Genomic DNA, 12,497 nt, shown 5'->3' on the forward strand with positions numbered 1-12,497 from the left:
TTACCGTGAGCGAAGAATTCCAGAGCATTAACATATTGCCTTTTCCCAACGATTTAACTTATTTTTTCCATTATGGCTCTCAGTAAATAAAACTCAAGTGCAGGCAATCCATTCATAGTTTCTTAGATCAGCTTGGAAAGTCATTCCGGTTAATGCACACAAGTTTTAACTAGAAACACGAATTAATTTCTTGAACGCTTACGCATGATTAAAGTTACTATTAGATAAATTATGCAGAATTTCTCCTTATAAGTATGTACTTTTTCGAATGAAAAGGTAGCTGTGGATGGAAAATTCACCATGGTTGAGCTTTAATTCGTGATTCTCAATATGACGATCAATTCGCTATATGATACAGCAAAATTTAGTGTAATTCGCTTTGAAAAACTTTAAATGAACTTCTAATAAATTCGAAATCTGTTCGCCCAGAATTCGACCTCATAAGTTAACGTCTCGCGCGTTAGATCGAATGAGTTAATCTATTATCGAAAGTAGAATGGCACTATTGTTTTCCCATATTTATCGCTTTGTAATCGATTTGACTATTAAGTGATAAAGTGACAAAGCTCTATGAACGATTATGTAATTCGAAAAATAAATTTTTGCTAGAATATGAAAAGGGCACGCATTTCATTGATGTTGCCCTTCAGTATTTACATGGCCTTTTCCCTACTAACGGGATTTCCGCCGTGGCTGAACTTCAGCTGGTATATGAACCTAATTAAGTTGCTCCGAATAGTTTCCTATTCCTTCACTCAATTTGGAGAGATTGTCGATAACTTAATCGTAAGCGAGAGAAATTCAATGAATAATTTGAAGTTTGTCTCATTCTGAACGCTTCTCGTAACGAACACTTACTTTGATCAAAGGTGTGATGTCTAAGGCAAGGAATAGGAATAAATTTGCCACCTACCTAATTTGAAAACTTATGTTGAATTTATGAAAAGTTACCCATGTGAAAACTGGGTTCTGCTCAACTTTAGTACCTCTCAGAACAAAAAAGAAGTCGAGGTAGTGGTTATATGTTTCAAAATATATTGCTATAGAAATTCCCGAAGGTCGCGATAATCTAATATAATTAAAGTGACTTGAAAGTTCTGATCCATTCTATCATATCACGATGAGCAGCCATTGCCATTAGCATTCTAGGTATTACTTTAGATTAAGTGCATTCAAAAAAGAAGTGTTTTTTTTTTTTTGTTTAATTATATGTTTTTTGGGGTGTAGATAAAGAATCTGAAATCCGTTTTTGGCGGTCGGCATCGGAAAACCGATTTTTATGTATGCCGATTTTTATATATTTTCTGAGGTAAAGTGTAAGTTAAATCTTGGCCCCAATATCCGTGGATTTATAGCGTTTTCAATTTACCCTCGGTGACCCTTATACTCTTGCAACCACGACATTGCAGGCAACCACAACATTGCAACCACGGTTAGGTTAGGTTAGGTTAGGTTAGTTTTGTTTCGCCGATTTTGCCGATTTTTTCCCGATTTTTTTTTGACGAATTAGAGCCTCGGGGGAAAAAATCGGTTTTCTGATGCCGACCGCCAAAAACGGATTTCAGATTCTTTATCTACACCCAAAAAAACATATAGTTAAAATAAAAAAAAACTTTTTTGGATGCACTTAATCTAAAGGATTACCGCATTCTAATCAAATTGAATTATTGACGTCTTTCTTTACAAGTATTAATCAATCATGCCGCTGAATTTTATTTCATTTCAAAACTTTTGTCCAATGCATGTGAAGTACTTTTTGACAATTATTTTTACTTCTCCAGAAACATAGTCCTAATTTAATTAATATTCGCTTAATTTCATTTATTATCACAAATGAGATCAATTTTATATTCAATGTCATAGTATATTGATCAGTATAAACCATTTAATAATCGATAGTAAATGTTTTATTTCGAAAAACCATCGCTGAAAATCTCTCGGGCGCGGTCTGAATTTGTTCTCATACATGTCACACACTTCCTCGGCAAGTAAATAAGTTTCAGCTTTTTATACTCTTCTCATATGAGAGTTTCTGAGAAACTCCAAAAGACTTGAGATCTTTCCAAGTGTTAATCAAGTCTACAGGCAGAGGAGAAGAAGGACTCTCAACACGTCCCCTCTTGTTCTCTTCCCATCTCATTCTCTTTTATTTTCAAAATAATGTATAGAACATGTTTTCATCTTAACACCTAACTAGAATTGAACAGCTAGGAAAGAGGAAAAACATATACCTGAAAATTACCAAAAAAAGTTTTAAATTTTACGTATCATTTTTTCAAACATATTTTGACTGAAAAATTTTTTTTATTCAATTGATCAAAGAGGGATTATATTTTACCTTTAATATTATTTTTCACTAACATCTAAAACAAATTTAACAAATTTAACAAAATAACAAATAAAACAAATTTAATTACAAATGCAATCTGTTTATGCTAGGAAGCGCTTTGTGTTTCATTTTTTGTAGCTGGATTTCATAGCTCTTTATATATCTGAAACATGAAAATTTCAAGTATTACTGAAATATGAGAGCATAAAACTAAAACAATTTTAAAATTCAGAACTGGAATTTTTTCGCCTACCAGTGAATAATTATCTTCATATGTGGTGATTTTTCGCAGTCCAAAGTCAGCCCTGTGCGGTTACTGCATTTTGAGGGCACGCCAGCAGTTTGCAGAGGGCGCCTGAAATTGCTTCCAAACTTCAGCGGAAATCGAAAAGTTTGACAGAGTCGGTGATTCGATTACCGATAGCCTGAGCAGCGCCGGGCTCGACTGCAGCTTTCAACAGGCGTCGCGAATGTCCGTTCTCAAGACAGCGGGATGACTTCATCAAATGTTTCTGCAACAACAATCGCAGGTTGCAGAAATGTCGGGTTGGTCGAAACCGCTCTAACGAACAATGCTACCGGCCAGACAGTCAAGATTTCCTGTGTCTTTTCATCAGGAGTATATTTAGCATTTGTTGTACTGTCATGAATTTTTTGACATATTAGATTTAAGAGAGAAATCAAATTTTACATTTTATCCGGCTCTCAGACTTTAACGATGGAAAAACAAAAATTTACCGATCAAATTATATTTCCCAAATATTATTGTTTGCATGCGTTATCAAAATTAATGCTTTACCATATAAATATGATTTATATACGAATTTAACGATTAAAATTAAAAAATCCAAGTAAGGTCGCCTAATGCCAACTATGAATGAAATGATTTGGGAGACATTTCCTATATTATCAATTAATCAATCTGTGTTGTACCTTCATCGATTACTATATTCATGATACACGCCTCTTTACTGTGCGATAGTTTCAGTAATTGAGTCGTCAGAATTGTCAATTTCGGCCGTTCTTCTCACACTGCGTCAGTGCAACAATTAACGCCTGTCATTCATCTTGACTCGAGGCTCCCGGCACAATATGCTTGCGTGACGGCCGAACGCCAGTCAAAACGCAGTGTCGGAAATTTTCGAGACACGAAACTCATTAGATTGAACTGAACTTTGTCTATTGCACTCGTGTCTTTCATCAGATTTTGTCCTTAATTGAGAAACACTTGAAACATTTCCCCACGTTTATTGTCATTGACAGTATACACTGAAACATCTGGGATGGTCTTTCGCATGTACAAATATATGACGTTTTTGATAAAGCGATTCATGAAAAATTAATTTCATGAGTAAACTTAGCGTTGGTCCGCAAATTGGAAAATTTTACAAATGGCATTGAACTTTGCTCCCTTCGACCTCCTTTCTTATCTGAATCGCTTATCGAATCTTATCTGGGATGGTCTTTTGTATGAACAAATATATGACGTTTTTGATAAAGCGATACAAGAAAAATTAATTTCATGAGTAAACTTAGCGTTGGTCCACAAATTGGAAAATTTTCCAAATGGCATTGAACTTTGCTCCCTTAATTCGACCACCTTTCTTATCTGAATCGCTTATCGAATCTTATGTGGGACGGTCTCTCGTATGAACATATATATGACGTTTTCGATTAAGCGATACATGGAATATTTTTTTCACTAGTAAACTAAGCGTTGGTCCACAATTTGAAAAATTTTCCCAATGGCATTGAACTTTGCTCCCTGCAACCACCGTTCTTATCTGAATCGCCTCCGAAATGAAACAATGTGCGAGACATTTCAGTCGAGTGTAAACACCGGTTTGGTGATTTGCAGTTTCAACGGCCGTTGTTGTTTCGAGTGAATCTACCGACATGGCTGGCTTTTGCGAGCTGCTGTTGACTCTGGCGGTCTCACATCGTTGTTCAAACAGTACAAGAGAAAGCTTTTGTAACTGCTAGAACGCTTTGGATGAGACCAACGAAAGGACCAAAGCCAACTGTAAGTTCAGTTAAAAGTAACGCTGCCAGACGTTTTACTCGACTCAAAAGCAACACGCTCGTTCAATTCCCGTGTAACCTCCAAAAATCATGGAAGTTTGAAACATTTATTTCAATTTGCCATAAGCGGTTCCATTATTATCACATCACACAAGTCATATATCCGAATATTGGCTCATATTTATACGAAAGTTCAATTTGATGAGCAGAAGTACCACATGAATGGCTTCACATATTATTTTAAAGAACAATATTGTATAAAAATTTTGATTTTGACATCCAATTATGAATCTCCGACTCCTCGTTGCGGATAGTTATTTTTACTAATAGAATCAACTCATGGTCAGTTGAAATATAACTCGTACAAACAATTTTTTTCTGAATTATACAAGCTAACTGTTGCAGAGTATTAACGACACCTTGAAGGATGCAGAAAGTTTGACGGCCGATTTTTAAAAGTTTCTGGGCCGAGCTGATCCTACAATGCTATATTTGGCGCACTTCAGAAGCTCTCAACAACAGAACACTAGAATGGCTTCTTCGAGAGCCAAGATCCCATAAAAATGGGACAAAGTCTCTTGAATCGAAGCCTAATAATTTTTTTAGTGAGATTTCAAGTTAAAAGTATAATAAATACCAGCGCTTGCTGAAAGAAATGTGTGAAGATCTTCATGCCGCTTTAAAGTCAGTTAGATTAGGGAACGAAATTGAGATATTTTTCATTTAAGCTCATGTGGCTTAGCTAAACTTCAGAAGGCTTACGTCATCAAACATTTTGCAGCTACTTTTCTCATTTTTATATAATATCAAGCTGCTTTAGGCCTTCGTTTTTTTCGGATTCATTGCGGCGTTAACTAAATAAAAATTTAATTTCCTTTCAATATTAAAGGACAGAGCAATGAACGTAGTAATCTACGTATGGTGTTGCTTTTAATATATAGCGTAGAACATTAGTGGTATTAAAGAAATACCATGACAATTAAATAATTATCAGGTACATTCATTGACTGGACACTGGTATAAAATCTTTGTAAATATGTGGTTTGAAATTGGTAGTGGGACTGAGTACATAGCAGGTATTCTGACGAATGTGCGATTCGTTCGCTGAGTAATACAGTACACATTGCGAAACAATTCCCTCGCTGACGTCTTATAAATTTTATTTTAAATAATCCTTCGTGCAACTCCGACGAGACGTTGGGCTGATTTTCTAATGTTCGTTTGATATGTTGTTGAAGGATGCAGGAACTTCGAATTAAAAATATTTCTACATAGTATATAGTATCTGATCATTGAGCGGCTTTCAACTGAGCGAATGGTGCTGTATCGTTTTATCGAATATTGTGAGATAAACAACGCCAACAATTTGTAAGCAAATAAAAGAACAATCAAAAACACTTCGACAAAGCCTTTATTCCAAAGTTCTTCTTGGAATATATTATTGAAAAATTGAAAAATTTCGCGTCGTGTGATTTTTTCATTGAAAACACGTACGTGTTTTTTCGTTCCCTCAAAAAGATCCGCCATGTTCATTTCTGCAACTAAATATGGATTTAGCTCGGTAATTGGTATTTCAACAATATGGACGCACTGTCATTTAGGGAAGGCTCAGGTTTCACTTAGGATAAATCCCACCCATGACTGGATTATTCTGAGGCTGGCCTCGCTAGAGGCCAACTGAATCAATTACATTATAAATTATATGTTCTAGGTGATCTTTTTTTCGTTTTCATAACCCATTATCGTTAACAAATGATTTTATCAGTATATTATCATCGTTCTAGTCATAGAAAGAAAACTTTATTCAGGTCTTGAAATTCGTCAAAAATCACTATTAAAAATATCGAAAATTATTTTTTTTCTCTCATCGCCTAGCTTTAATCCATCAATGCAAGGCATTTCCTATGGCTGAATTATAAGAAAGCATTGAGTAAAAAAATTTTTCCTAACCTGCTCAATTGTATGGTTCCCACTCACATGCAACTACGGTCCAATTTAAACAAGTACTGCAAGACCGGCTGACTGCGAGCAAAAATTTCCAATTCGTTCGATAAAATTCAAAATAGAAAATGTTCGACTGTAGAATCGGATTGAACTCAAGCGTGACAGTCCCGAGTTCAAACATTTCCTGGAGCCTTGTTATATTTTCCTCATATCGTTTACAAGGAATTTCCTCGGTAAAGTTCTATTCGTTCAGTGTTCCATAATAAAAAGCATGTCATTTTGAATTTCAACGCTGGACATCAATTTCTTAAAAATCCTTGAATAAATCGTTCTCTTGTTTAAAAAAACAGTTTGAAAAAAGAATTTGAAGTTTCTACTTTGGCATAATAGTTANAGATTTAACACACAAAAAAAGTCTTTTATTCCTCGTTTAGGCCAAGTGAGCGCTTGTAAACGAGAATCTACCCTTTAGGTTCAGCCACGCATGAGGGTCGTAAGTCGTTTTGCTGAAGCCATCCTACTTTTAGGATCCGAACGGAGGGTAAAATTTCTTATCTACATGACATACGGGATCATTTTCCGGCACAGAAGCTGTGGCGGTGGTCGCCACCTTGCCATAAAATACGTTTTATTTTCGCCAGGAAGGATCGGCCAGTTTATGGGCCTCATAATCGCGGTTTTCATGTAAAATTTATCGTACATCATTCATCGTACTAGTATCACATATTAAGTTCTCAATACTCACTTTGATATCGTAAATCCTGTCTCTAATCTTTTAAAAGGTTGCAGAGAAATATTATTAATCAAGATTCGAATTCCGATCTCAATACCTGTACGCTTTAAAGCATTTCCCTTAATTCGATATGTCAAATATTTTCGAATGAAACGTACTCGACAATAATTTATCTATTCTCCAATTCACCTAAAATTGTGTTTTTTTTCTTCTTAAATAGTAGCAGCATAATAAAGCAAAACAAATACCATATAAACAATCTTAATATTTCATCTGCCGTTTTTATATTACGTTACGTTATATTATATTATATTTATATTATTTTATTATATTACGTTATACCGACGTTATTAAACGGCAGTATTAGACACTCAACAATGGCGGCAATATAAGCCCCAGCAGAACCATTATTTTGGGCGGTCGTGCATCATCGCCAAGTGTCAGCGAATGGAGTGCCAGCGACGCCAAAAACACACACTAACCTACCATTTTCAATATTACGTTATACCGACGTTATTAAACGGCAGTATTAGACACTCAACAATGGCGGCAATATAAGCCCCTGCAGAACCATTATTTTGGGCGGTCGTGCATCATCGCCAAGTGTCAGCGAATGGAGTGCCAGCGACGCCAAAAACACACACTAACCTACCATTTTCCCTTTGCTTTATATTTTTTCTTATTGTACTTTTTATATTGCGATGGTTTTGTTTAGTAGTTTAAATCCTAAATATGTATACTGAAATACTTCCTCTTGATTTTTTATATGGTCTTTTATACTCTTCTTATAGTAGAAACCATTTAAACCATAGTTTAAAAACAATTCAAAACTAATTGTTTAATTGATACTCATCGCAATCAGTACCTTTGCAAGGCTTTGTGAGATTTTATCTCCTATTTGTTTATGAACTAAATTACTCAAGCATCAAGAACACGCACCGCAAGTTCGTCCTCATGCTGAAAAACGGTTAAATTTGTACCATTTAATTCGTATATATCATGCATTCAATATATATTTCGTCCGATTTAAGAACGGATAATTAGGCCTCGACCAATCTCGTGTGCTTTTAAACGAAAATATTTTGTTAATTATATGTTGTCAGATTCACTATTAGTAAAATCGTGACTCGCGTTCAGTTAAGTCATAGTCTAAAGAAAATTAATTCGAATTATTTAAAAAATTTACAAATTTTTCGTTATATCAAGAATCGCTGGTATTAGAACGAGGAATAGTATGCCAGTATTCCAAGAACAATCTATCCAAAACGGCTCAAATGCAGTTCAAACTCCACTCTTCCGCAACGAAGTTACAGTCTCCGCAAAGACCAAGGCGCAACAATACTCAGTAAGGATTTTAGGTTGCCAAGCAACGCTTCGGGGTTCATTTTGTGCTTTTCCTTGAATTCCGCAACCTGTAAGGTCATGCCATAATTGTGAAGAAACGTTGCTCTCGGAACTGAGAACAACGGAACTGAAGTCCCTGAAATGCTTCAAGACCTGAAGTCGTCTAAACGTCGTTACGAATCAGACGCTCGGAAATGATCCCGTCTTCCAAGCGGAAATGAGTCCCGAGTCTAAACTCCTTCAAAATTCTTAAGAAAACCGCTCGAAGCGAATGCTTCATGGATGTTGGGTCCTGGTCTCAGCTGCTGCATTGATCTGAAAGCAACAGGTGAATGCAAAGCCACTTCAGTTGTATGATAAACCAATTGAGATTTGCCTTCTTTTACTTTAGGCCGGAATGCAATAAACGAATACAAAACCACATCCGTGCATAATATACCGGGCTGGATTGACCACGTTGCATTTTTTGGATGAATTCGGAAAGCAATGGATGAATGCGAAGCCAATTCGTTTACTTAATAAAGCCATGGGGAATATCAACGCTGTCTTCATACAAGTGGAGTCGATCAGTGCAACGCAGCCTTTCTTACATGATAAATCATGTCATTCGAAATGTTTTGCTACTTCAACATGAGTTTATCACCAGGTTTTATTTCCCATTTTTCCTTTTTTATCATTTTTCAAAAACTTGGGGCTTTCCAATTATCATTCAATCAGAATAAAATTTCATGATGCCAGCGAATATTACGTTGTACCTCCTCTAGAATTATCATTTGATGTTATTTTTAAATCACATTCAAGTGTTATGAATTAACAAAGAGGAAAATAAAACTTCTGTTAACTACGTAAACCATTTATATAGAATTGATTCCAGTCTGTAACGGAATTTCTATCATGTCTATGACCACATTACTTATGTGCTACTTGATGTATAGTTTGGAAACAGACCGACGACGAACTACACATCACATTAATGTCACTTGAAACATCTCATTCAAACTACGATAAACTGGGGTTCTGATATTTGTACAGGATGAATCTCTAAAAATCTTGAGTACAAATTTATATTGATAGGTTGTCCTGAATTTTTATTTTTGGTGTTACCAATGACAACGAGTTATTTCCATGCATTGTTTGACGTGCATCTTCATCGTACGCGTTGTCATACAAAGAACATAATATTTCTTGACCCCTTCTTTAAATTCCTTTTTTTATTTGAAACAGTATTTTGGAATAATTTATTCTGGTACAGTTATTCTAGAAGTTTGATCAATGACAAATTAAATTTGATTCAACAATGACATTGCTAGTGGGATAAAATCTCATTTCTGAAAAACATCAAATTCGTTCACTACCGAAACCGACAATTCTTACTGATAGTTATTGTCATTTAATACCGAGTATTAAGATCGATCATTGATATAATGATAAGTAGGACACGTAATTTCGGCTAAAAATATGTACCTTTAATAGTTGTTAATGAATTTATATGTTTCAATACAACACTGATTGTTTTCGGTCGATTGATTAGAAAATTCCGCAAAAAATATAAATTTTTGCATGATGGAAACACAATCCGCCACATATTCAATAAAAGCAAAACCAGATATTTTAACTTGTGTAGCAATAATGTCATTGAAAAACCAAAAAAAGGAAACAATTTTGCTAAAATTCATTCGATCCGTAAAATTTTATGTTGGGATTAGGAAGACTGACGGAAAATTGCGGGCAATCCATGTACATCTAAATAATATTTTACGTCTTAGCAGTTGGTCAAGCAGTAAGTATTAATCATGTTTTTCACACTGCTATGGAAAAATCACTGCTTAAAACATCGAACCCAGTCATATTTCTGTCCTGTTTCGCTTCACTGCCCGCCTGTTTTTGCTTGACAGCGACAGCTTTTGTCGCCCTTTTCGGTTTTTGAACGCAGGAGTCCAGATTTCTGCTAAAGTCCGAGTCGCTTTTTCCACGCTCATAAAAGAGCTCTGCGTTTGCACCTTGTGTGTCGTTACTGTCATTAACTCTGAACTGCGACGATGGAACTTCAGAAAAATCAGTCCGGCGGGTCTGAAAAATGCTTTGTTGCTGGCGGCGTTCGCCGGCAGTTACACTTTGGGAGCCTGGCTTGAGGACCGATGAAGCCGCTCCTGTGCTCACTTCGGGCTCTCTCATGCGAGACCTGAAAAGAGGAACTCAATACATGAGGGCAAGGCATATATTCTTGATAGTTAATCAACAAATATATTTCAAATCAAAAAATAAAAATCTATTTTTTATTTTAATACATCAAAAAAATCTATTGTATTAAGTATGGTATGATTGTAAATCAAATTGGACAGCCTAAATTTTGCTGTTGATTTTCATCTGGAAACAGCTAGTCGTTATTTTTTCGTCGACTCATAGAATTCATTGTTATTAATTTTTTTCAAGTTTAGTAATCATCATTTCCGTATTCATTTCTAATCAAGTTCATCCAATGTATTTTTCCATTTGCAATTCTAATACAAAAATGTTTCTTAAATTCGCTGAAGCATCAATAAACGGCGATGTTTCAGCAATACAATTATAGAATAAAAAATATTCATCGATTTTCAAAAAACCGTGTCAGGAAACGCGCTGAAACTGATAATATTCCTATTCATAAAGTCGCCACTGAAAATATGTATTAGAAAACTCGTCTCTGATAATTTGCGTTCCATGTAGTTATGTGAAATAGACCTAAAATTCCGTTCTGTTTACTATTCGGAATATTAAATATTCCTTACAGTGCATTATATATCCTTCCTTGTTCAGTATGGCGTCCCGCAAAATTCTTCCGATAGGTAATTTTTGGAACGGGCCGAGATGAATCAGAAATTTAAATCCATTATATAAACATCCCGAACTAAAGTAAATTTTACAGAAAAATCCCAGCATTTGAGGATAAAATTCAGATAAATTGCTATTCAATTCAAAATATATCGAAAATTATCACAGTGAGTAAAAAATTTGTCAGTCTTTCAAAATATCTGCTTTCGACTATTGAATGTAGATAGTCTAATTTATATCTTTTGGTTAATCATGTGCCTAATAATTGTCAATTATCCGAATAAAAAATGACGTAATTTCGATTCAGTCTTTGATAGAAGGCACAACAGTTGATATTATGCAAGAGCAAGGTGACAAAAATAAAGCATTTCATTCAGAATTGCAGACAAGTCTCCTTTGACGGGAAATGTCCATTTTAAACCCCAATATTGATGCCATCACCTGCCAGTCTGTCAGTCAGAAATAAAAATATAAATTCAGGAATAATTTATTGACCGGAGTACATTTATTATATACAGGGAAGGAACAATGACAATGAATGAGAGGGAAAGTGAATGATAATAACTTTCTAGAAACGCGGTAGCCTTGATTGTGCGACGAAGCCATGCGCGTGCTTTAAAATTCTACGAAATATAAATGGACCATCCGAGCTCAGGCATCACCAAGCGCCAAAGCGAGCCAAGGAAGCAAGCATGCGGAATGATTTTAGAACAAAAGCTATGGTTTTGTGGAGTTTTGGCAATCATTCCATCTCAGGTCCCGTTAATTGCATGTCAGTCACCGAAAAATTTACTTTCTAGTTATTATAAAGACATACACTTTTCAAACATTGCTTTAGCATAATTTTTTTAATTATGGCAACAAAAAGAGAAATTTTTTTCTTTCTCAACGACACTTTTAATGGACTCAAATTATCAACGGGAAAAAATGTTAGTTTATAACGATATTGAATCACGGGCCCTAAATGTTTGGGATTCGGCGAGCCGCCGATGCAAAGTGAAAAGAATGCGTTCATGCTGAGCATACTCTAGCACGGATTTTTTTCAACTGAAAAGGGAAACCAATTACGTCAAAATCATGTTTGACTCCTCTCGCTGAAATTCCTAGAATTTCATTTAAATGGAGCCAAATTGCGGAACTAATTGAGTCCAGAGTTGGAACCACCTAGCTTGACAAGTGAATGTTATTTTGCTCATGAAAATAATTGAAAATAACTGGGCTGTTGACTTGGACATAAAATAAAAAAAAATCAGACATTTTAGCATATTATACTATTGATATCCGTGAATTTCAAGTAAACTGGTGACTAATTAT

The 12,497-nt window shown here is 35.2% G+C and overlaps 1 protein-coding gene across 1 annotated transcript in view; it reads right to left on the reverse strand.

Annotated features, from left to right (window-relative positions):
- Positions 1-9,924: 9,924 nt before the first annotated feature.
- LOC108680871 (Down syndrome cell adhesion molecule-like protein Dscam2) overlaps positions 9,925-12,497 on the reverse strand; it is a 48,578-nt gene continuing 46,005 nt past the window's right edge. Inside the window, exon 34 of the mRNA XM_047881082.1 lies at positions 9,925-10,554. Within this exon, the coding sequence (XP_047737038.1) occupies positions 10,173-10,554 (382 nt within the window). The 3' untranslated portion in view covers positions 9,925-10,172. The remainder of the gene's footprint in view (positions 10,555-12,497) is intronic.

Source organism: Hyalella azteca, unplaced genomic scaffold (genome assembly GCF_000764305.2).
Source record: "Hyalella azteca isolate HAZT.00-mixed unplaced genomic scaffold, Hazt_2.0.2 contig6990, whole genome shotgun sequence".
Classification (NCBI taxonomy): Eukaryota; Metazoa; Arthropoda; class Malacostraca; order Amphipoda; family Hyalellidae; genus Hyalella; species Hyalella azteca.